General features: G+C 40.2%; 1 protein-coding gene across 6 annotated transcripts in view; it reads right to left on the bottom strand.

Moving 5' to 3' along the window:
* Positions 1-563: 563 nt before the first annotated feature.
* The window catches only part of LOC124260523 (ubiquitin-like modifier-activating enzyme 1), a 46754-nt gene continuing 21754 nt past the window's right edge, over positions 564-25563 (bottom strand). For all 6 annotated transcript variants that reach the window (XM_046694851.1, XM_046694852.1, XM_046694855.1 and 3 more), the window contains 21 exons: positions 24113-24203; positions 22642-22774; positions 21874-21971; positions 20644-20790; positions 15285-15455; positions 14752-14856; positions 14095-14175; positions 13405-13557; positions 12522-12687; positions 12105-12187; positions 11384-11497; positions 10589-10702; positions 9062-9208; positions 8357-8431; positions 7801-7993; positions 6534-6715; positions 6128-6214; positions 5425-5529; positions 4384-4467; positions 2149-2249; positions 564-1558 (listed from right to left, as the gene is read on the bottom strand). In XM_046694851.1, the coding sequence (XP_046550807.1) occupies positions 1420-1558; positions 2149-2249; positions 4384-4467; positions 5425-5529; positions 6128-6214; positions 6534-6715; positions 7801-7993; positions 8357-8431; positions 9062-9208; positions 10589-10702; positions 11384-11497; positions 12105-12187; positions 12522-12687; positions 13405-13557; positions 14095-14175; positions 14752-14856; positions 15285-15455; positions 20644-20790; positions 21874-21971; positions 22642-22774; positions 24113-24203 (2569 nt within the window). In that variant the 3' untranslated portion in view covers positions 564-1419. The remainder of the gene's footprint in view (positions 1559-2148; positions 2250-4383; positions 4468-5424; positions 5530-6127; positions 6215-6533; positions 6716-7800; positions 7994-8356; positions 8432-9061; positions 9209-10588; positions 10703-11383; positions 11498-12104; positions 12188-12521; positions 12688-13404; positions 13558-14094; positions 14176-14751; positions 14857-15284; positions 15456-20643; positions 20791-21873; positions 21972-22641; positions 22775-24112; positions 24204-25563) is intronic.

Here is a 25563-nt window from a genome sequence, read left to right as displayed (position 1 = left end):
TGTACAATCTGACGAGTCTGTGTTTCTTCTGGAATTACAACAAACATTGCTGTTCCAGACAGCTGTGACTGGTATTAGGACAAACGTTTAAGTTACTCTGGAAAAATTTACATCACAAAAAAACAGCTTACTCAATGCACCAGGGTTTAGGTGCTATGTCCCTGCTCATGGGTTTCTACTGGGTTTGATTGACCTGCATCACTTTTGGTTCTCCTTCCATATCAAGCAGACGCATTGATACAACTGAATAACTTCTCAAAGCTGCACATCACAGCAGGGGACACCAGATGTACCCATGCGAGGAATCGAACCTGGGTCTTTGGCGTTACAAGCGAACACTTTAACCACTAGGCTACCCCAACAAAGGAAGAGCCCAGTTTAACATTACGACGTGTGAGCCAATGTTAGAATGGGATTTTAAGATCTAACAAATACTGACAAAATTTCCTGATTTGACAACCAAAGTACACTTAGTTCAGAATCCTTGAAACATCCCTGTATTTCAGGTGAGGAGTTGTTGCTCAGTTCTAGTTTACCTCCAGGTGCACATACAGACAAAACGGTAGATTTCATCAGTTTATTAACAAATGGAATTGACAAGTACCAAATGATCTGACAGTTAAACATCATATCACGCATACAAGATTATCATAAGTGTTCCAAAGATATTTTATTGCAACAACTTGCTCAACTATAAATAAGTGCATATTGAACATGCACTGCATGAAATAATCCGGAGTGAGGCAGAGGCGAGAAAGTTAAACGATACTAGAAGCTTTTTGTACAAAGCTATACAACATGCAGTTGTACTACAAGATATCCATCAGCGCGACTTTGTCCACAAACATTGAATTTTATACACTGAAATATTTATATCTTCTTTTTTTTTTATTCAGATGCCACAGCATTTTTTTCTGACAAGCGAAAATACTCCTTTTATCTTAAGATATGAACACCTAACGTGAATACAGACTTTTACAAAAAGAAAATATTGTCTCGCTGTATAAGGCTGTAAAGATGTATACCGCCTACTTGGGATATAAAAGTGCAACTACAGCCTCCAGCCTCTCCATTAACACAGCAGAATGGCTTTCATGGTGTTGTCGCTTCATCTTTCAAACAGCTACGGCCTTTGTCAAACAGCTGCCAACTTTCCATCACAACTAGTTTCGTGATTAGAACTTGTGACGACCTCGATTCAACACTACAACCTTTTACTAAAGGCTGAAAAGCATTGAAACTTATCAACATGTAATTCTGGTGGAAACTTAGCGTGGACATTGACAGGAAGGTTACTTTGAGAATAAATTAGACAATCAGCATCATAATGATTTGACCTGGCATCTGCTTGTCAGATGAAGCAACAGACATGCGTGATGGACGTGAGAGTGATTGCAAGCAGGCTTTCTGGTCATCTGTCTATCTAGGTAGGTTGTACTTGACGTAGGGCACTTCAACATCTTCACCCTCCTCATCGTTACAGCAAATCTCAAGCACCAGGGCACGCACATGCGGTGGGACCTTCTTCTTGGAGACCTTCTTCACTACCTCTGAGATTCTAGAGAAATCAAAGACATTGGTAACATACTCGTATCAAGAAGTTGTTCCATGAAAACAAAACAGCGGGGAACAGGTAGTCTTTACTTAGAAGCACTCTGTGAACTCTTTTCAGTTCTGGGGCAGGTTTCACAAAGTATGTCCAATGAGAGAGCATGCTTTTTACACTGCTTTTAGCAATATTCAAGCTTTGGGGAACACCGGAACACCAGAAATGGGCTTCACATGAGAGTAATGACAAGCACAGGGATATAATTAGATACAAGGATAACATCCATCAACCAAGTCAGTCCATCTGACGATCTGATCCGGTCGAGTCGCCTCATAAAACAAACATTGGCTGCATCTCAAGATAAGCGAGTTCAATTTTACGCTGCCTTTAGCAAAATGACAGCAGGGGACTCCAGAAATGGGCTTTAGACGCTGTATCCATGTAGGGAAACCAACCTGTCTTCAGCGTGGCAAGCGAACACTTTAACCACTAGGCTACCCCACCCCACCTCATCTCAAGATGACTCATGATAACTGACACTACAAACTAAAGTAGGGGGAAATGCAGGTTTCACAAAAAACAGCAACAAGAGTACTTACGGTAAATTAAGCCTTTCTTCCCTTTTAGCAGGCTGCATGAAGAATGAGTACAACATGCACACTCCTTGAGACAACATGGTGATCTCCAGCTTGTGTTTCTCCTGGGAACAACAGTACAAATATACTACCATCAACAAGTCATATCGGATAATATTCGCATCTATTCTGTGTTTACATATACACAACTTTACTATCATGTGAACTATTTGCCACTTAACAAGTCACACGTATGTAGAGCACTACCTAATGTTGTCATGCATTTTGTATTGACGCACATCTTTACAATGATATGAACAATTTACCACTTAACTTGAAACTTAGCAGGGTGAGACAATGTCTTGATCGATTTTGTACTTGTTCTCATATTCCTATTTACATTCGGTGTTGTTTCGCTTTCGTGTAGTCTATATGTCTACTCTCTTGAAACCAGATTTAAACAGCATTTTCAACTGGGCTTCACACATTGTGCTCGTGTAGGTGTAACAAGTACAAAACAAGTGTGTAACAAATACAAGTGTGTAACAAGTACAAGTGTGTAACAATTACAAATTATACAAATTGTAAAATCTTCTGGAAAAGCAATCATTTTAATATGTCTTGTCTTATGTTCCTGTTTGGAATCAATTCATAACACCCTAAACAAGAATACAATTGTCAGTGGAAAGGTTTACATTTTCACAAGTCCATGATTTGTTTATAGTCATCACTGGGTCATGGGTCGAGTAGTACTTCCTATGCAAATTAGCCAAATCTTAATGAGGTCAGGTCTGCTGTCATGGTTTTCATTGGCTGAAGCTGTGCAGCATCTTGATTGGATGTTGAATTTAGTTGCATTTGGAAAGTGTTAAGTTTGTTCAGTTGCTGTCTTTCTCCCAACCTGGCAAGGTGGTTGGAAAGTCATGGATGGAGGATTGTGATTTTGGTGAATTACAGGTTGGTTAAACTTTTATGTATGTTGGTTTTATGTAAAAGGAATAAAATACAAAAATATGTTAAATTGTTGAAAGGTTAATTCAGTATTTGTTGTAGCTGAATTTATGCATTTGGTGGTGGTATATTTTGACCTATGGTTAGAAGTTGTTGGTGTCAATAATTTCACTTATAATTGATTCAGATTAATGTTTGAGTCCAAACAGATTGTACGTTTACTTTACTGGTGAGAATTAGCATTTCCATGCTAATTAAACATACATATTTTAGGTCCTTGGTTGGTGTTTGGTTGGTGTTTTGTTGGTGCCTCACAACATGTGGTCAGTTTGAAACAAGTTGTCCCATAGATGGTGAGACACGTTGATGTTTTGTTGTTGTTTTGAAGATGCCAAATGTGTTCCATAATTCCTAAGGATCTCAATATGTAACTGAACCATTATTTTTGTGATGTCAATTTGTTTTGAGTTCTTTTTATATGTTAAATGGTAGTATTGCAATTATTAACTATCTTAACAAAGTGCAATGAAATGAATGTGATAAAATAGGTATTTTGATGGAGTGTTATATATTCATATACATTGTTTCAGACTTGTGTATTATACAATACAAACTACAGAAATAAACAAGGAACTTGCAGCCTCAACGGAGTTGTGGTGTTGTGAAAGAGCCATCCCCGTTACATAGGGATTCAAACCCAGGTTTCGACATGATGAGTGAACACTTTAACCACTAGACTAGCCCACTACCCCACATATACATATACAACATTCCTCCAGCATGATAGCTAAATGAAAATAATTCTGGACCAGTCAATCAAGTGATGAGCTATGCATTAACCAATTCGGTGTGTCTGACTAGTCGTCACTCTAAGACAAACATGGTTTACATATTCTAACCAGGAATCTTCACTCAAAAAATCACTTTGAGAACAAACAGTATAATATCATACTGAAGGACATCTAACCTCAGAATAATCACAGGTGAACAGTTCAATGACCGAAGGTTAGGACTTGCTTATACAGAACAAACTGGTTAGTGAGAAATAGCAAATGACCTATTAGTGAGTGAGTTTAGTTTTACACTGCTTTTAGCAATATTCCAGCAATATCACGGCGGGGGACACCAGAAATGGGCTTCACACAATGTACCCATGTAGGGAATCGAACCCAGGTCTTCGGCGTCAGCGAACGATTTAAACACTAAGCTACCCCACCGCCCCAAATACCCTATTAAAACCCAATTCTAATCCAAAACGTAACATAAGTGTGCACTAAGTAATATGATGAATAGTCATATCAGCATTACCTGAAAGTAGGCCAAGAATTCCTTGAGAGTCATCTCCCCTTGTACCTCAAAGCGATCCCACAAGGTGAATTCCACATCATAGTACTGTAACAGAGACACAGTTGGTCAACTACAAGCTTACAGCAACATATTCAACAGTCCCAGCTGAGAATAAATGAAGGCTCAATCACTTATGTTAATAACAGGAGTGTGAATGTGATTAGTTTGATGCCGGTTTTAGCAATATTCCAGCAATATCACGGTGGGGGAAACCAGAAATGGGCTTCTCACACTGTATCCATATGGGGAATTGGACCTGGGACTTTGGTGTAACAAGCAAACGCTTTAACAACTAGGCTACCCCACCGCCCCTTTTAATAACAGGAACAATGTACTAGACACCTCATTTCATGGGGATAGGTGAAAAGGGATGAACAATACATTAATAATCATTGCACTTGTGTAACAATATGCATCTGTGCATGAATCTCTGCATGCGGCAGCTTGTAACTGTACAGACTAATGCTGATTTTATCAAGCAGGGAGACTGAAACACCATGGTGCAGTCCATCATATACTCCCTTAATGCCTAGCGCCAGACAACAAGTACCATCTTTTATCATCTGTTGGAATGACACGGCCGTGCATGGCACCACCAACCTTCCACCTTCAAAGCAGAGTGAGTGAGTGAGTTTTACTTTTACGCCACACTCAGCAATATTCCAGCTATATAGCGGCGGTCTATAAATAATCAAGTCTGGACCAGACAATCCAGTGATTAACAGCATGCGCATTGATCTACACAATTGGTATACTATGACGTGTCAACCAAGTGAGCATGACCTCACGATAGTCGCCTCTTACGACAAACATGGGTTACTGAAGATCAATTCTAACCCAGATCTTCACAGGTCCTCCAAGCAGATGCTCATACAGATTACTACAACACTGCTGTAAAAGTGGCTGAGAGCATGTACTGTAACAGGTGTTAAATATGGCAACCACAGAATGTCAGTTCTTTCCATCTAAGATTGTTGCTACACCTTTCAGCTTCATACGTACCTTGTTCTTGGGGGCGAGGATTGGTTCAGAGAAAGCAAAGAATGGCAGCGCCAAGTTTGCAAATCCATTTTTGAACACCTCTACATTCCTATGTCCTTGAGCAAGCTGAAATAACAATAGCATCATCCATGAATACCTATCCATCATCACTGTAAACATAATCAATATAAGCATGCTTTGTAGTTTTCTCATGCTGACCTAAGCAATATTTTAGCTGTAGCATTGCATTGTAAGAATAATGAAATGAAGACCAGACAATTCAGTGATTGATAACATGAGTAACCAGCCACAATTCAGGGTATGCTGTCACACTATAAAACACAACATGGCTAACCCATAAATCCAGACTGATATCATGAACACAAAACAACATAGTGAGTGAGTTTGGCTTTACGCCGCTTTTAGCAATATTCCAGCAATATCACAGCAGGGGACACCAGAAATGGGCTTCACACATTGTGCCCATGTGGACAATCGAACCCTAGTCTCTGGCGTGACGGGCGAACGCTTTAACCACTAGGCTACTGCACCGCCCCTCAAAACAATGTAACTGGGTATAATATGACATGCACAACCAGCAAGTCTGACCATCAGGTGCTGCTTTTGTGTAACCAGATCTTCACAGAACACGTATGTTAATCAGATCTGCTTATCGCTGTTACCTAAAAATTGATGATTTGCTTATTTTGTAAACATGACTCACTTTGAAGAGTTCCAGGCCAACAAGACCTACAACCATGGCTGTCGTTGTTGCAATAGCAGGAATGATTCGACCAGCAATCAGTTTGCTCTGAAATAAGAAAAGAAATCAGTTTGATGTCATAATTTAGGCGAGGACAAGAAGCTGGAATGATTTGAGCCTCAAAATCATAACTATTGTTAAATCTGTAAGACTTCTTTGAGTGGCATTGTAGAAGTTGAGAATATTGAGCAAACTTTATGGATAACAACTTCTTTTACTATTATTCCTGTTTGACAACGGTACAAGAATCTGTATCGAAACATCACACTCACGTAAAAACAGAAGTTGTTATCCATGAAGTCTGTTCATTATTACAAAACTGTAAGAGATGTCATTTCTATAACAGTAGCCCTGGTACAAAGCTCACCTTGTGTCTATCGGCTGGGGGGATATCATAGTTCTCTGCTCTGAGATTGGAGGCCGCCACAATGAAGTCCATGTGGAAGTTGGTATCATCGTCCTTCTCGAAATCAATGGGTTGAAGATTGACCCCCTTGAAGCTGTCAGCAGATGGGAGGGCCTTCACCATGGATTCCAGCTGGTCTTGGTCTGTGGAACAACAGTGTATCAAATAACAGTACCCAAAACATCAAAGAGACTAACAGTGTTTGCCCTAGGCATAACAATTTAGGAGTCATCATGACTCCCTGGTGTCATGAGAGGGAGTCATGGGCATGTTTTGGGAGTCAACTTGAGTTTGGAACTTTCATCAAGACATCAACTGTGATTGTTTAATAACAACAAAAAACAAGGTGAGGCAGGTCAGGTATTTAATCAGCACTGAGCAGTCAACTGGCAAACATTTAGGTTTAGAAGTTTACATTATCTGAACCAAGGGCCGAAAAGCATTACGTCAGCAATGACGCAAGCTTCTAAATTCACTGTGTAATTCAGATAATTTCAAATGCACTTTGAAAAATAAACACAAGTTTTCTACATCATGGCAAACACCACACTAAAACAACAGAATGTTTCTCAAATATCAAGTTGTACTGTTAAAGACAACTGTGTCTTTGAACAGCATTTAGAAGTGATACACATAAAGGTGAGATATCTATGGATGTCAGGTTTTTTATTTGAGGAACATGACGTTTCAGAGTATATTCTAACTCCATCAAGTGAATGAAGGAGTAAGAATATACTCTGAAATATCTAAAGACAATTGTGTTTACACCAACACAGCTTGCATGTTCATCTGTCCATCTGAGTTGGTGAGGATCTGTGTTATATAACAATCTACACACTCAAAATTCTCTCAGACTGAGTGAGTGAGTGAATATGGTTTTACACAGCTTTTAGCAATACCCCATCAAAATATCAGCAGAGGACACTAGAATGGGCTTCACACATTTTACCCATGTGGAGAATCAAACCCGACCCAGGTCTTCGGAATGACGAGCGAACGCTTTAACCACTAGGCTAGCCCTCCGCCCCCTCTTTCATTAGATATTCTAACCATATGGGGAATCGAACCCATGACTTTAGCATGACGAGCAACTGCATTAATCAGTAGGTTACCACCCCTTTTTCATTTTTTCCATGACCATACGAGATTTCACTGTGTATTATTATCAAGAGCCAGGATTGTAAAATAACTTGAAAATGACATGGTTTACAGTTTAAGTGCAACTCACCAAATATATCCTGCTGCCTTGATTGAGCTTCAGCGTCAGTAACATCAATCTTGACACCACTCCTTGGCTTAAACTCAGGTACCACCACTTTGGACACTAGGTCCTTGATGGTTTGACGATCTCGCACTTGTTTCAAGCCATACATCTCAGCCCGAAGATTTGCACATGACATGATGTAGTCCACATGTAAACCCTAAACAATGATCCAGACAAACTTCAGCTGTGTTTCAAGAACAATCATTGAATACTTCAGGTAGATAAAAAACAACTTCACACTGACGCTCAACAACCAAGCATATTCAGCTGGCATTAATCCTATGTGTTGTGAAAGAAACAAATTAAAAGAAAAATCCTATGTGACACATTTGTTGCACAAAGGAACATGTAAAATAATTCATATCTACTGTTCCAGCGAAGTTCTTTGAAAATTATTACTTTGCCAAAGGGCCTCAATTTGCTTATATTAATGCAACAATGTCATATTGTCTTACTGTATGATATGCAGAGCATAAGATTTATAAGTAAAGTATTTAGAAACACATGGCATGACACTCACATTTTCGGTATCAAACATTATCGGATGAGGACACCTCTTGTGACCAGACCAGAACAAGGCTCCTGAACTGGTGAGCTGAAGATAACACAACCCATCATCAGAAATACATTCATGTTATCAACATCAACTAATACTGACTGCATGTTAAATGGAACAGTTTTTGTGGGGTTATTTTCTTCAAGAATTGAGAGACTCAGACATCTAGGAAACATTCCAATTACCCTCGATTTTGCCACGTAAACTCAACAGTACCAACCAATCAAAAGGCACTAACTCACCACGTCAACTATCAAAGTGACAGGTTTGGCGAAGAAATATTGTTTTCAAGATATGCTCTGGGAATAAGCTTCACAGGCATTTTCAAACTCAAGAGTTGTTGCCATGGAAACTTGAGACAATGTTTATTTATCTTAGCAGCAGTATTCCAGCTTTTTACCAGAAATGGAAATCAACTAAAAAAGCAAACCCATTAGGCCATTTTTGGCAAGACTCAAAGGGTTGTGTGCAAAATCTCGCACAGCGATTTGACAGGGGAAGCAGAGAGACTGCTATGGTACAAGAGATAGATAAGGATTCTTGTCACCAGGGCTCACCTGCAAGAAGTGCAAAAAAACATAGTTTGATATAATGTTCATTAATGTACTTTACTGCACAGTGAAGCACCAGCTTTGATTTACTGAGTTGATCGTGTGAAGAAGAGTTCACCTGATCGGCTGGGAAATTGAACAGCAGCTGTGCAATCTGATTGTAGTAGTTCCTCTGAAAGACATTGCGGGCCCACTTGACGCAGTCTTCGAAGGAAGCTGGACGCTCATCTACAAGTGCTTTCTTCACTGCATCAAATGTTTCAAACTGTCAAATGAAAGAAACCACATGAACTACAAAACCATCATGCAAGGCAGGAGACTAGGTGATAATGTGTAACTATTAACATTTGAGAGTGAGAGACAGACAATATAAGATTACATGGCTTTTAGCAACATTCCAGCAATATCACAGCATGGGACACCCAAAATATGCTTCATACACTGGAGCTATGTGGGGAATCAAACCTATACTTTCAACATGACAAGCGTTTACCACTAGTGAGTGAGTGAGTGAGTGAGTGATTTTTACGCCACTTTTAGCAATATTCCAGCAATATCACAGCGGGGGACACCAGAAATGGGCTTCACACATTGTACCCATGTGGGGAATCGAACCCAGGTCTTCGGCGTGACAAGCGAACGCTTTAACCACTAGGCTACCCCACCGCCCGTTTACCACTAGACACCCTACTGAACCTTTAACATTAGACAAGGACAAAATTCTCTTGATTTCCATGCTTAATTTAGCATAGTATTTCCAAGAAGAAACATGAACTGGTCTAATAATACATTGAACAGAATTTACTATGTCCAAGAGAAACTAAAATGAGAACTTGTTGTCCGAGGAAAACTCAAAGTGACGCAACCCTTCGACATCTACCACTTTGAAACCACTTGTTTGGTGCCGTCAAATTTAGAAACATAATCAGTTTAAACCAGATTATAACCCACAGGTAACAAACTCAATCATTATCATGTGTACTAGTGGTGGTCCGATTAATTGAAATAATCGAAGATTGGTCGTAGTGACTAAACGACCAAGCAATCGATCATAATTTCTCATAATCGAACACAAACAATTCTGGAACACTTGTTTTCATTAACAATATTTTTCACATGGTTGGTTTTGTCTGTTACATTTTGTAAGCACTACAAGCTCGTTTCAAATCATGATTGAATTTATCTTAAAGATTCCAAGAAAATTATGTTCCTAACATACTAGTCATCCTTTAAAGATGTGAAATTTTGCCAAAAAAACCCAGAAGAACTACATTTTGTTCCCTTATTTTAATGTGCATAACAAATTTCATAAATGACGCTAACCAATTATTTTCGATGATTGATCGGTAGTAATGAACCAATCATCAGTTATGAGATTTTAACCAATTCCCAACACTAATGTGTACATATTTCGCACTAACTGCAAAATTTCCACAAACATTACATGCAGAGGATCAATTTTATTGTTAGTTTTGTTACAATATTTCTTTATCTCAGCAACCACATTACATGCAGAGGATCAATTTTATTGTTAGTTTTGTTACAATATTTCTTTATCTCAGGAAACACATTGCATGCACACACATAGCGACTATTTAAATCCTGGTTTACCAGATAAGAGAAACATTGTTTACTGGAGACTTACAGACTGGTATCCTGGTGTTTTGAGAGTCTTCTCTGTGAACTTGGGGTCTGTAACATACTGCTGGGCGCTCTCCATTGGATGTTTGAACATGCCTTCAAAATCATCACGAGCCCACTGCAACAATAAAACAATATTTGACTCGTCACCAAACAAGTATATCTAGCACACAGCACTAAATGGCAAACATCAATGACATGTTATTTCAAGTAGTCACATTCAACACTTGCACTTTACAAATAACAAACTCTGACTTAAGAAAAGCAAGATTTATGGATGTCAACACTTCTTTATTGTGAATAACACGACGTTTGGGAGCGTATGCTTGCTCCTTCATCAGGTGAATGGTAGGGAGTATAAGGGAGAATATATATACATACGTGAGGCACTTACAAAGAAAAGATCTTGGTGGCTTCCCATTTGACAACAAGGACCACACCATCAAATGGGAAGCCACCACGATCTTGTCCACTAGCAACAACTGGCTTTCTTATGCATTCCACTTCTAAATGCCCTTCAAAGATTTAAACTCTGACTTGGTTGACATGGCATTGTATCACAATTGCGTAGATCAATGCTCATGATGTTGATCACTTGATTGTCTGGTCCAGATGTGATTTACATACCGCCGCCTTATAGCTCTAATATTGCCGAGTGCAGCATTAAACAACAAACCAGCCAGCCATGTTTGTGGTAAGAAACAACTTGCAGCATCATGTGGTCATGCTCGCTGGTTGACCAGACAATCCAGTGACTGACGTCATGAGCATCTACACTACACATGTAAAGTGGACATACCTGTAGAGTGTGTTCTATGGCGTTGGGGAAGTTCTTTAGAGTACAGATGGGTATAGATCTCTCTGGTGGGTCTTGAGATGAGGAGTAGGACTCTGTTACACCAGGAATGACAACCTGTAACAGATACATCGCACGGTCAGCATCAGAAGAAGCATCCACGTCACATCACCACATTTCCAGGTGATAACTTCAGCAACAAGTTCGATGCATGACTCTAGTAAAACTATTTTTCTCTCATAATCTCAGCTACATACCAACATTAAATCTCCCCAAAATGGAACAGTGACAATTTATTGTACATCACAGAAAACCTCGCCTTTCATTACAATTCACAAAGTGGTTGATAAAGAGTCAACGTCCCTGGCCACCACTATCGACTAGGGTCGTACTTGTAAACGCCAGATCCTCATTCACTACAAACATTGGCTATCCGTTTACCTTCAAGATGGGTGCTTTAGCAAAATTTGAGGGCTCAAATACACTAAAGAGAAATAAGTTACAGAGCTCAGGGATGGCAACAGGAAAATCTATTTTCAGCTGAAAACTTAATATTGTGTCATCGAGTTGAGGGTTTCTCAATGGATTTAGGACGATTCACAATTGAACAATTTGAAATAAAATCAGCAGAAATCCGCAGATCAGCGGAAAATTGCCATCCCTGAGAGCTTGACGTTACCGTCAGTATTCCACCTTTGTTGCATACCTGTCAGTCATTACATACCTGAACATTGGCCTTTGTTCCCAGTGTCCCTGACTCCAACAGGGGCTTGTTGTAATACACACACCGTCGATCCATGTACATTCCTGAAAGTTGAACAGGCAATAAATTACAATATTACCATCTTAGCATACTTAAGCAATGTAGCACAAATTCCTTCTCAGAAACCTAAATGTTCCTCCACACTATTGGTGCTCTCCAAAAGGTTACTGACCAGAGTTATCTCCCTTCAAACTCACTTTCTTTCAAAAGTTATTTTAATTTTTTAAATATTCTAGCTACATAACTGACGCACGCACCAAAGGTCAACCCTTGATATCTGCCAGGAATACCATGCATGCAAGGAGATGATAGAGACTCGGCAATATTCCGGTAAAACATGGCTGCCAGTGACGAGCTTAATGACAAGATGCTACTCACTTGCGTCCACGTTATCCAAGGCATTTGTGACACCATCCAGCTGCTCGAAGAACTCATCTGTGTACACATTCTCAGTCTCGGCTCCAACACGGTCCTCTCGGGCCTCGATGTTGAAACTTGGATTCATCTGCTTCACAGCGTTGGCTGCTGTGGAGGATTTTGTTTTCTGAAACATTTTGTAACTGGCGATCATGCCAACATAGTGGACTGGGATCGGAACACACGGCTTTATCACTGGTTCAACACTGCGTACAGACATTGTGACTTTAAAATACACACTATATTCTTATCACATCGTCTTTGTCATGGAACTACTCTATTACATGTGAGGCCACAACAATTGATTCCACCTTTTACCAATCTTGTATACCTCGATTGCATCGTTGATTGGTTAGTCTGTATAGTGAGCAGGTAACTGAGTTGGATTTGTATCTTTATTAGACGTCAGCAGCTGCCACAGACAACTAACAATATTCAACTAAATAGCCATCAAAAAGGAATTAGGTGCAATAAGCAGAAACGTTTTGTTGGTTGTGGATTCTGACGAGTATGATTAACATGTGATGACTATTGAAGAAAATAGTTGGTTCCACGGACACATTGTACCTTAGTGGGGAACTGAACCTAGGTCTCCAGCGTGACGAGTGATTTTAACCACAAGGCTACCCTACTTCCCTTTTCACTACAGCATACAGGAAGAGTACCCTGACATTAATCCCTAAGCCATTAGTCACCAAAGCTTGTTCTTACTCAGGGTTCAGTATAACACTAATCAAGACTTCGACTTGCAGATAAGCTGAGAAAGGACAGATTATTTCAGTGATTCCAGACAATTTGTACTTCCTCCTCACAGTCCAAACGGCAGTGTAACCCCTATACATACCTGTACATCCCAGGGTCTGAAGAGGAACTGTCTGTTGAGGTTGGACTTCTCAATGGTGTCCATATCTGTGACGATCACCTTCCCTTTGCGACATCCCAAACCGACCATTGCGAAGTTCTTGAGCATTTCACAGCCAATAGCTCCTGCTCCAACCTAGAAACAACCATACTACAGCATACTGAACACTATTACAAACTTCACATATATTAGTGGATTGTACATGTGAAGTTTCAACACGATAAACTCTAAAACACTTCAGTGTCACATTTTTCTGACTGACAAGGTTTGTTTGTTTGTGGATTTTAACGCCGCACTGAGCAATATTCCAGCTACCATGTCAACCAAGTCAGTGAGCTTGACCATCCGACCTAAGTCGCCTCTTACGACAAGCATGGGTTGCTGAAGGCCAATTCAAACCCGGATCTTCATGGCCATATGAAGACCATATTTGTGATCAATCACATCTCCAACTCAGAACATCATCAGCACTGCTACTTAACATCAAAATGATCATTTCTTTCAAAAACTATTAATTAATTTACTTTTCCTTCAAGCTTTGTCTGAGCCTATTTCTATTGACAGGGTTAACGCCAAGATGCAGGAAGTAAAACAAACTATACCAGATAAGCCAAATCCAAACCAGAGAGGAAACTGGTCTAACTTAATGAACAAGTTTGTAAGAATACTTACCAAGAAGTACTTGAGATCACCAATCTTGTTCTGAAATGTTTCTCCGAACACAATCCTTTGTCCGTCATAGCGTGTGTCCCTCTGAAACACAATATTGTAAAGCAGGCTTCAATCTCTGACCTTCAAACCGAGATAAAATGTTGCTAAAGAAGAACTAATAGAAAAGCATGAATTACTTGTCTCCATAACAGACACTGTTATGGAGTGAGTGAGTGAGTTTAGTTTTACGCCACACTCAGCAATATTCCAGCTATGTGGCGGGCGGTCTGTAAATAATCGAGTCTGGACCAGACAATCCAGTGATCAACAGCATGAGCACCGATCTGCGTAACTGGGAACCGATGACATGTGTCAACCAATTCAGCGAGCCCGACCACCCAATCCCGAGCATAGTCGCCTTTGTAGCAAGCATGGGTTGCTGAAGACCTATTCTACCCCGGATCTTGACGGGTATCACTGTTATTGAGACAAGTAAACGTTTGTGTAGTAGACATGACAAAGATAACTGGTGGTGGCGTTCAAACTCAGAGAAAACTGCTACATAGAACTGCTACTGAGACAGAAGATAGAGGTCAGTATAATGTTTTTTGGCCCACACTGCCATTGTTTCAGTGGATGTTGGTTGCCCTGAAATCTCACAGATCATCCTTCACTCACAGGTTTGCATTCTTCCTCTGTCAGGATCTCTGTGTCTTTGGGCAGACACTCGATGGCATCAAAGTACATGTACTGGAATATAGGGCTGAACTTGCCACTGCAGGCCTGGAAACACAGGAACAATATATTACAGCAATTCCCAGGAACAAATGTTCAGCAGCAAAGCATCATCATAACAAGTACAAAATATAATTCGGTTTTCCAATTACATCATGCGAATGACTGATGACCTTCAAGAGTCAAGCTGCAAGAAACAGTCACCTATCTAAGGGCTCTCTGCGACCAATGTTTCTTAACTTCTACTGCTTTGTGACCTTGCACAGAACCACACACCATCACTATGGATGACATATGACTGTGATATAATTCCTTTATAATTCTGGATTATGGCCTATAGTTGCATTAGTTTGTCTTGTCCAAAATGAATATGATGAAAGGCCAGCGATTCTCACTCAGAATCAACTGCAACACCAATAGCCTGATGTCATTATTATTGTTTAAAAAAGATGAAAAGATAATGTTTGAAATCCTACCTTCATGATTTCTTGAGCTGTGACGCCACCAATCATTACAGCTATTGGGCAGAGATCTCCCTGACATTCCTCAGCGAACTCCTTCACCACTTTCTCATCAAACTCATCAACCTTTGCAGCTGACTTAGAGTTGACGTCTTTGAACACCTCCAGGAACGCATCGGCATCAGCCTACAAGGGGATAGCATTACTGTTGTACGGAGGACAAATCTGGGGAACGTAACTGGCATCCCATACCAGGGATTAGGAAAGGCAGGGGCCATGGGCCATTTTGCACATTAGAATAAAAAATGGCCCATTAATATTTTAGTAAAATCTAAATATTTTTTATATTTGTATACTTATCCTGCACTACTTACTTCCTGCACTTATTTCTTACGACTCGAAGCGTGGCTGTGCCAGACGCATTGATGTTGAAAAGCAAAGACTGGCGATCACTTCCTGGTCTCGGGTAAAGTCCGTCCGGTGCGCATCACCGAAGGTGACGCCAGCCACCTCTGATTATTGCCGTAAAATCCTATATGAAAACAAAGAGGGGAGGTAGCTGAAAGCGCAGGGTGGTTTAAAGTTATCATAAGTAGTGCAGGATAAGCATACAAAATATAAAAATATTTAGGATTTTACTAAATTATTAACTAATCCTGCACTACTTACTTCCTGCAGTTGTATCCAGGATGGAGGGCGTGTCATCTGGCGGGATCGCCTCGCAAGGTAAAAAACAAAGACAGGCTCGGTCAATGTCGTTGCCCTGGAATGGCTCGCGGTGGTGGAAAACCGGGCGTGGCACCTAAAGCAGACATTGAGTGACGATCAGGCAGTGGTAATAAGCATATATAAGACAGGCAGTCTTAAATGGTATATACCACGCGATTTTTAAAGTGTTATAAGCTTTAGGGAAATGCAGTAAAAGCAGTGACTCGAAAGTTAACCCAAGTGTTACTCCTTAACTGACAGACCCAGTTGTTCCAGAACAACAACTCTTCCCACACGGCGCTGACATGCTTCATGGGAAGAAAAAGCATGGTGGAAGGTACCTTCGTTGCACCTGGAAGAATGGTCAACAAACAGTGATTATATCTCAGTGGTAATTAATATAAGACAGGCAGGCTTAAATGGAAAAAGACCACACGGCTTTAAAGCGTTATTAGCTTTAGGGAACGCAGTAAAAAGCATGGACTTGAGAATCTATTCAAGTGTGACTCCTTAACTGACATACCCAGCTGTTTTTCTCAAAACAACTCATTCCCCACACAACATCGTCGTGCTTCGTGGCGAACAACAATGAGGTGATATCCGTCGGGGATTGGTGCGGGGCTGGTCTGGCACCAATAGTCTGAAGTGTTGGACACATGTGGTGTGGATACTGATTGGCGAAGACTGTGTCCGACGTCTAGAAACACTCATGCATTATCAATGCCACTGTACAGTTACTGTGAAGTGCCATAGTCCAGGCAAGTATACGAAGTACATGAGGATGGCGTAGATGAGGGGAAACCAGACCAGCCACATTATACGCATGAATAATGGTTGTCCGTATCCACAAAACACTCGTGGTTTTGCTTACATGTCTCCGACGGCTTGGGTGCTTTTAATGTACAAACTGAGTACATCAGCTGAACACAAAAGTAACGCAGGAACGCTTGTCAACGCCGACAACAGAGGATAAAGGCTTAAAAGAGAGAACTATCGATCATTTCGCTGGCAACTTGGTTATAGTGATGAAATCCCAATCAAATACCCAGAGGCACAGAACCATGACCGTGTCGCTCAAACCTGACCTAATTAACACCAAGCGATGACCCCTTCGCATCGTGCAAGTCTGCAAGGGAAGTGTTCATGAGTGGCTTGCAAGACAACGCGTTGGCGGTCCAAGACCGTGTTGAGATTCCTGGCGGATGGTCAAAACTGCAGCCTGGGTACTCAAGCACTAAACAAGCGAAGCACGGACAGTAGCTCCTGTCAATGGGGACTGCCAAAATGAAGGAATTGCCACTAACAGAAGTCATCTTGAAACCCCTTCCCCTGTAAAAATACAGCAGGGAGGCAGCTAAAACAGGGGGCATACATTCAGCGGATCCTGCTTCATGGCAACACAACTGCTCGAACGACTGCCCCTTGTTATACATGTGCCTAATGGAAGTCCAATGTTCATTAGCAAAGCAGTAACAATGCTCTGGCTGAAAAGCAATTGGCGCAGAATGCCGCCTGAAGATGCAGTGTGATAATTGAACCGCTCTGGCATGGGATGAGGATGCACTAGGATGTTTCCAAATCTGGCTAGTTGAAGAGGAGCTCTTGATGCTTGAAACCAACCTCTGGTTGGTCATCTGGGACCAACTAAATTTAGTCTAAAATAAAAACATTAAAAAAAAAAAATTAAAAATAAAAATTGTTTAGTCAAGTCAAGTTGTTAATTCTTGATTGTGACTAAAACATTTGGAAACATATATTGCGGAGGAAACGTATTTTGCGTGTAGCGCCCCCAGGAAAGACTTCAGCCATCCACTGCCCAGGCTGACCATTCGGAGACGGAGACACATAAACCGGTATCTCTTTGTGTAGCATTCATTCTGTGAAAGCGACTCTGTCAGATCCCAATATAGCGTCCGCTAAGATGTACCCGCACCCAGGAATATGCTGAGTGCTCAGATGGATATGGGTGTCAGCTATTACTAGAAAGAGACGGAACGTCTGGGAATAGTAACCTGGTCAAACTCTTGTTAAACCCCACAACAATTGTGTTGCCCGTTAGCTATTGCGCCTAGTGACGGATGGTGAGGAACACTGCCTTGAGCTCCAAACTGCTTATTGATCTCACGGCCGAAAACCTGAGGTTATCAGATCTAGTAAGTGCATGGGCGCCAAGGACAGTGAGGACCATTCACTACCAAGCCATCATGCATATAGAAGAGAGGTGACAATCCTGTACGGATTCATCTCTGTCAGGTCTTGAGAGACAGTGTTAATAGCCGAAGCTAAGTTGAGATAGGAAGGAGTATCAGTGTGGATTCCAAATCAAGGGCCATCATCCCTTGAGTCTCGTGCCTTGTAAGAAGAAACACCTTCACACGCTTAATTTCCTCATCCACCTGGGCTGCCCTATTGATGACAAGACAAGAGTGCGTAAACGCATGCGCCGGTATAGGTACCATGTTAGTTGAAGTCTTCGAGGGCAAGATGTGTCCGTCTCCCGACGTAGAGGTCAGCGGAGACAGTGGCACAACCGAAGTGACCCGATAATAGTGATGAAACTACCGTGTTTATCACAAACACCATCACTACAACAGTACACAATGAAAAATTCATAGGATACAAAACAGTCGAGCTGGCAAACCACACGCCTCTTGCGAGGTGTGCATAAAAGCAATAATCTGAGGTGGCTGACGTCACCTTCTGGTGATGCGCGCGCAGACGGATGTTTACCGAGCCCAGGAAGTGATCGCAGTCACGCAATTGTCAATCGTCTGGCACAGCCACGTTTTCGTAAGTAAGCAATAAGTGCAGGAAGTAATTAGTGCAGGATTAGTTAAAAATTTGAAGTTTACTATTGATACGACGACAGTGGCCCATTCAAAATTCAGAAAATGGCTAATAATTGTGAAAATGGCCCATTGTCTAAGTTCTCTTTCCCAATACCTGCCAAACTGCTGTTGTCTTAACCCTATATTCAATGCTCCTTTGCCATTGCACTATATTCAATGCTGCTGTGTAATAACAATATATCTCTCGTTGCTTTTGTCTAAACAATATATCCCAGGGCTCCAGATAACTTTTTGGGGGTGCGAAAGTGTACTTACACATCATATTGCAAGTGGAGGTGTACTGAGAATTTTGAAGGAGTACTGACATGTTTTGTGTGAGCGAAGTTGGTGATGTGGTTTGTCTGGGACGATTCATCGATCACTATTTCCAACCATGTATTTGTATTTGAAGACGCTTTGAGAAATAACTGAGCGACCGTGGTGATGTGCGAAATGTCAGGTCCGACTGGATATAAATAGGAACAGTGTAGTTTTAGCCAATCGAAAAAATAGTGACGCATATCGCTGCATGGCAACGCAAGTGATTCCTGCTGTCGGGTTTCCTCATGTGTCAAAATCGTGGTTTCGCAGAAAAAAGAAACTTGACAAGTATTTATCCCAAATAGATTTCCATTTGCACGATACGCGACGGAAATTAAATGTTAGACGCATTACAAAGGTATTAATGTATGCATTACGATACGCTTTGAAATCTTATATTATGTCGTGACTTAATTGATTTTGAGGCATACATTACGCCTGTACTGCCCTTTATCTGTAGCCCTGTATCCCATACTGCTTTTGTCACTATGCCTTACAATACATTATATGCTGCTTTTGTCATCAACCATGCTGAGTTGCCATATAACATATAACAATATATCCCATACTGTATTTGTCACTATGCCTTACAATACATTATATGCTGCTTTTGTCATCAACCATGCTGAGTTGCTATATAACATATAACAATATATCCCATACTGTATTTGTCACTATGCCTTACAATACATTATATGCTGCTTTTGTCATCGACCATGCTGAGTTGCCATATAACATATAACAATATATCCCATACTGTATTTGTCACTATGCCTTACAATACATTATATGCTGCTTTTGTCATCGACTCATGCTGAGTTGCCATATAACATATAACAATATATCCCATACTGTATTTGTCACTATGCCTTACAATACATTATATGCTGCTTTTGTCATCGATATTCATGCTGAGTTTTGCCATATAACATATAACAATATATCCCATACTGTATTTGTCACTATGCCTTACAATACATTATATGCTGCTTTTGTCATCGACCATGCTGAGTTGCCATATAACATATAACAATATATCCAATACTGTATTTGTCACTATGCCTTACAATACATTATATGCTGCTTTGTCATCGACCATGCTGAGTTGCCATATAACATATAACAATATATCCCATACTGTATTTGTCACTATGCCTTACAATACATTATATGCTGCTTTTGTCATCGACTCATGCTGAGTTGCCATATAACATATAACAATATATCCCATACTGTATTTGTCACTATGCCTTACAATACATTATATGCTGCTTTTGTCATCAACCATGCTGAGTTGCCATATAACATATAACAATATATCCAATAATGTATTTGTCACTATGCCTTACAATACATTATATGCTGCTTTTGTCATCGACCATGCTGAGTTGCCATATAACACATAACAATATATCCCATACTGTATTTGTTATTCCATACCGCACTTGACATGATACAAGACACAACTCTTGCTATGTTTGAGAATATATCACAGGTTTCATTTGTCTGTTCTGTACCTTGTTCCTCGGTGCTGGTAGAGCCCCCTTCTGTTTAAAAAACTCGTGCAATGCTTGAAAAGCTATGTGAAGCTGTCCTGGTCGATCAAACTTTGCAAAATCTGTGATCAAACACTCTGGAGCCTCCAGGGATGCTTTGATGGATTTCTGAAGTAGAAAAAAACCCAGAATAAATACTTTTACATGCTGTTACGACTAACAATCAACTAGTATTATGCTGCACTTGACGGCAGAGACATTAGCCATAGTTATGTCTTGTGTTCAGGAGCCAAACCATGGTTAATATTAGGGCTGCAACAAATCCATATGATACATATGACAAACTTTGGGTAACGATTACAAGTACTGAATAACAATTACAAGTACTGAGTAACGATTACAAGTACTGGATAACGATTACAAGAACTGAGTAACGATTACAAGTACCTGCTAACGGCTACAAATACTGGGTAACAATTACAAATACTGGATAACGATTACAAGCACTGGGTACAGATTACAAATACTGGGTACAGATTACAAATACTGGGTACCGATTACAAGAACTGGGTAACGACAATTACTGGGTAACGATTACAAATACTGGGAAATACTGGGTAACGATTACAAATACTGGGTAACGATTACAAATACTGGGTAACGATTACAAATACTGGGTAACGATTTCAAATACTAGGTAACGATTACAAATACTGGGTTACATGTACTTGGTAACTATTACAAATACTTGGTAACGATTACAAGCAGTGGGTAATGATTACAAATACTGAATAACATTTACAAATATTCGATAAAGATTACAAACACTGGGTAACGATTGCAAGAACTGTATAACGATTACAAATACTGGGTAACAATTACAAATACTGGATAATGATTACAAATATTCGATAAAGATTACAAATACTGGGTAACGATTACAAGTACTGGGTAACAATTACAAATACTGGGTAACGATTACAAGTACTGAGTAACAATTACAAATACTGGGTAACAATTACACGTACTGAGTAACGATTACAAGTACTGGGTAATGATTACAAATACTGGGTAACGATTACAGATACTGGGTGACGATTGCAAGTACTGGGTAACGATTACAAATACTGGGTAAAAAAAAAATCAGAAGTTAACATTTTCCAAACTGACCTAATCAACATATAAAAGTTCAATGCGTCTGTCCTTAGAAACACTACAATGGCTGCCACCAAACTCTTAAACAATACTTACAAAGTTCAGTGTCTTCGGCATCTTAACCTTTGTGACCACTCCTCCACGTACATAATCCGACAGACCACTTGTGTCACCAATACTGAATGTGTAGGGACCTGAAAGAAGATACAATCAACATGAATTTAAAAATACATCTCACACGTTTTTAACAATGTACAGCAAGTGGTGGTTGTGGTGGAATTGGGTTTAACGTCGTGCTTGAGAATATTTCGCTCATATGATGACGTGCATGCGTGTGTATGTGCGGCTGCTTGTACTAGCCCAGACTTAAGCTGGTTTTATAGTGCTAGCCCACTGAGATACCATGCCGCAGTGAAGCATGAATACCCCACCCAGACACATTATACTGACTCCGAGGCGATGGAACTGAAACCCATATACTCAACAGTTCTAGTGGTCTTTCAACCCACATTCGACCCGTGAAGATCCGGGATAGAATAGGTCTTCAGCAACCCATATGTTTGCCATAAAAGCGACTATGCTTGTCGTAAGAGCCGACTAACGGGATCGGGTGGTCAGTTTCGCTGACTTGTTTGACACATGTCATCGATTCCCAATTGCACAGATCGATGCTCATGCTGTTGATCACTGGATTGTCTGGTCCAGACTCGATTATTTACAGACCGACGCCATATAGCTGGGATATTGCGCGGTTTTGGTGGTCTCACTCACTCAACCCACATTCAACAGTTTTGGTGGTCTTTCAACCCACATTCAACAGTTTTGGTGGTCTTTCAACCCAAAGTATGATAACAGTCGCCTTACCCAACACTTTGATTTTTCTTGGTTCACATTCATTGAGTTCTGTCATGCCCTGGACTTCATGGAATGTGACGTAGTCTCCGTCCTCAAAGCCATGCCGAGTCTCGTCAACGCTGGCCACAATACCGTCTACCTCCTGTAACAATGCATACAAGGAGATGTCAATGCAGACAAGCAGGAGGACAATCATCAGAAATAAGTAAGTATGTATGGTTATAGCAATATTCCAGCAACACCACAACAGGGGACATCTGACATGGGCTTCACACGTAGTACCCATCTGGAAAATCGAACCTGGGGCTACAGCTTGACGATCAAACACTTAACCACCCGGCTACCCTACAGTCAAAGCTCCAGATAAAATTTAGCTCATGTGGGTACTGTACCCACTGTAATTTTTTGGAGTGGGTATTATGAATGTTGAGTGGGTATTTCATTTTCCGTTACCCACTACTTTCGAATATGTGAGTATTTCAGTCATTTTACTCACCTAAGTATTACATCATTGTGTAAGTTTACTAAGCAGGTATTCTCTGCCTTATGTCATACCCAATCAAAACCAACTTAAATATAATGGAAATTATTTCATAAAAAAAACACTCATCCTATACTGACAGTACAACACTTGTCCTATACTAACAGTACAACTTGATAGCAATCAATGTATTTTTCGTTACGCAAGCTATTTTTATAAATATATTCAGTATGCATTTGTTTTAAACTATTTGCGTATCTAAAATTTTAAATGCGTAACTGGTACGCAACAATTATTTTTTCATAATTTCAATGCGTAATTGGAAATTTTCTATGCATATTTTACCCGGATATGCAGCTTATCTGGGCCTCTGCTACAGTCCAAGCAAAATAGAGCCAAGCATATCAAAAACCTGCTCACTGCACCACGTTCCAAAATCAGCTATTCTGAATTTTTACCATTTTGATTTTAGTCTTCAGAGTTGTCATTCTTGTCTGTATGACTGCAATGTCATGTACATTCAAGACTCAGAGTGAGAGAGTGAGTATGGTTTTTACGACGCTTTTAGCAATTTTCCAGCAATATCACAGCTGGGGACACCTGAAATGGGCTTCACACATTCTACTATTTTTCTCCCAAATTTTACATTCATGTCAAGAATGTTCCAGTTCATCATATTCAGACAACATATATGTTATCATGTACATTGTAAGTGAAGGGAAGTAACTGTAATGCAGACAGGCTAAGTGCAGACGTTGCATTACACAGATTATAAACAAGCTTGATACGACTGCCAACCGGGGAAAATTGTTAATTCCAATTTGGGAATTTGTACTAACAATATATTACTGCAGGCCACATCCTGAATATCGGCCTCTGACAAATCTAAGATAAATCCCTGCTTTTATGGCTCGCGAGAGAAAAATCCCTGCTATTAAATGTCTACAAGAGGATACATTTCTACATTAAATTTGAGGCTTAACAACAAAGCGTGCCTACCTTTGTGACAGATGCCACCATGGTGCTGTTTGGCTGCTCTCCATCTACATCAGACACGACAAAACCTTCACCAAAGTCGCAGAAGATCTGACTAAAATGGAATGGTATCAATATGTAACAGTTTTACAGTCAAGCACTAAAAAATGAAAAACACCAATAACAAACCCTTTGGAGCACGACCATGCCAACAGAATTTCAACACTAAAGTATTGATTGTTTTTTTATCTCTCCTCACTTAGTAATATTCAAGTCGCATGACGGCAGTCTGTAAATAGTGATCAGGGACTGACATCATGAGCACTGACCATATGGGTGAGTATGGCTTTACGCCGCTTTTAGCAATATTCCAGCAATATGCAACAGCGATGCCACAAACAACGGTCCTGTGGTCCCTGGCTAGTAAAGATTCATCAGGACAACTAAATGATAAGTTTGCAGTGGTCCTGGTGGCCAGTGAATAATTATTGTTTAAGTAAATCTACGAATGTCATTTTGGACCTGTGAAGTACAGACAGGACCACTCATTATTGTCCACTCACTGGTCCTGTGGTCTAGTGGGAAAGTTTGAAAGGTTTCTTTCCCTGCAGAAATGGGCTTCACACATTATACCAATGTAGGGAATCAACGTACGGTCAAACGCTTTAACCAGTAGGCTACCCCACTGCCCCCTGATCATAATATGCCATGCATCCACCAAATCAGTGAGCCTGATCATCTAATCCTGTTGGGCACCTCCTTCTTGCTGAGGACTAGGGCTGCGCAATATAACCGGTTAACCGGTATTTACTGGTTCAGACATGAAAACGATACGTATTGCGATACGCTGATCGAAAACCAGTATTTTGACACGCATTCGAAAAATTCTTAACACTCGGAAATGTTCAGATATTTCCGTTTTTAAATTGTTCCTTTCCTTGTTTCATTTGTGCCAAACATTATTTACAATTTTATTTTGTCATGATTAAAAGTTTTTATTAAAGCCTAATCAAGCATTGTGATTTTGTTGTGTTTTTGCTTTATAAATCAAGCATTAACACGACTATAAGTAGTTTTTTTGTTAAAAAATAACTGCTTGCAATATAGTGCAATACATATCGCAATACATGCTTTCCTATCGCTATATATCACAATATGAAAATTCCTTGCAATACCCACCCCTACTGAGGACCAATTCTACTTCCAGTGTTCAACTAGTTACATGTGTATGTTGATGGCATTCTCTGTATAGTCAGCTATATCACTTCTGCCTGTAAACAATCATGCCCCACCCTGAAGAACCACTGATACGCGATCAAGTACTCGAACTAGCTCATTTTTATCAGCTCTTCTTTGCCAAGGTTCCAAAAGCAGGGATATAGATATGATGTACCGGGGATTTAAACCAAGTGCTCTTGGCAAAACACACTGTTTTGTTCAAAATAGGGACTGCAGTGTTTCCGCTGTCAGTTTTT

Source organism: Haliotis rubra, unplaced genomic scaffold (genome assembly GCF_003918875.1).
Source record: "Haliotis rubra isolate DU_JTF1 unplaced genomic scaffold, ASM391887v1 Scf768, whole genome shotgun sequence".
Lineage (NCBI taxonomy): Eukaryota > Metazoa > Mollusca > Gastropoda > Lepetellida > Haliotidae > Haliotis > Haliotis rubra.
Note: the sequence above shows the minus strand (reverse complement) of the source record. Positions and strands in the feature narration are given on the sequence as shown.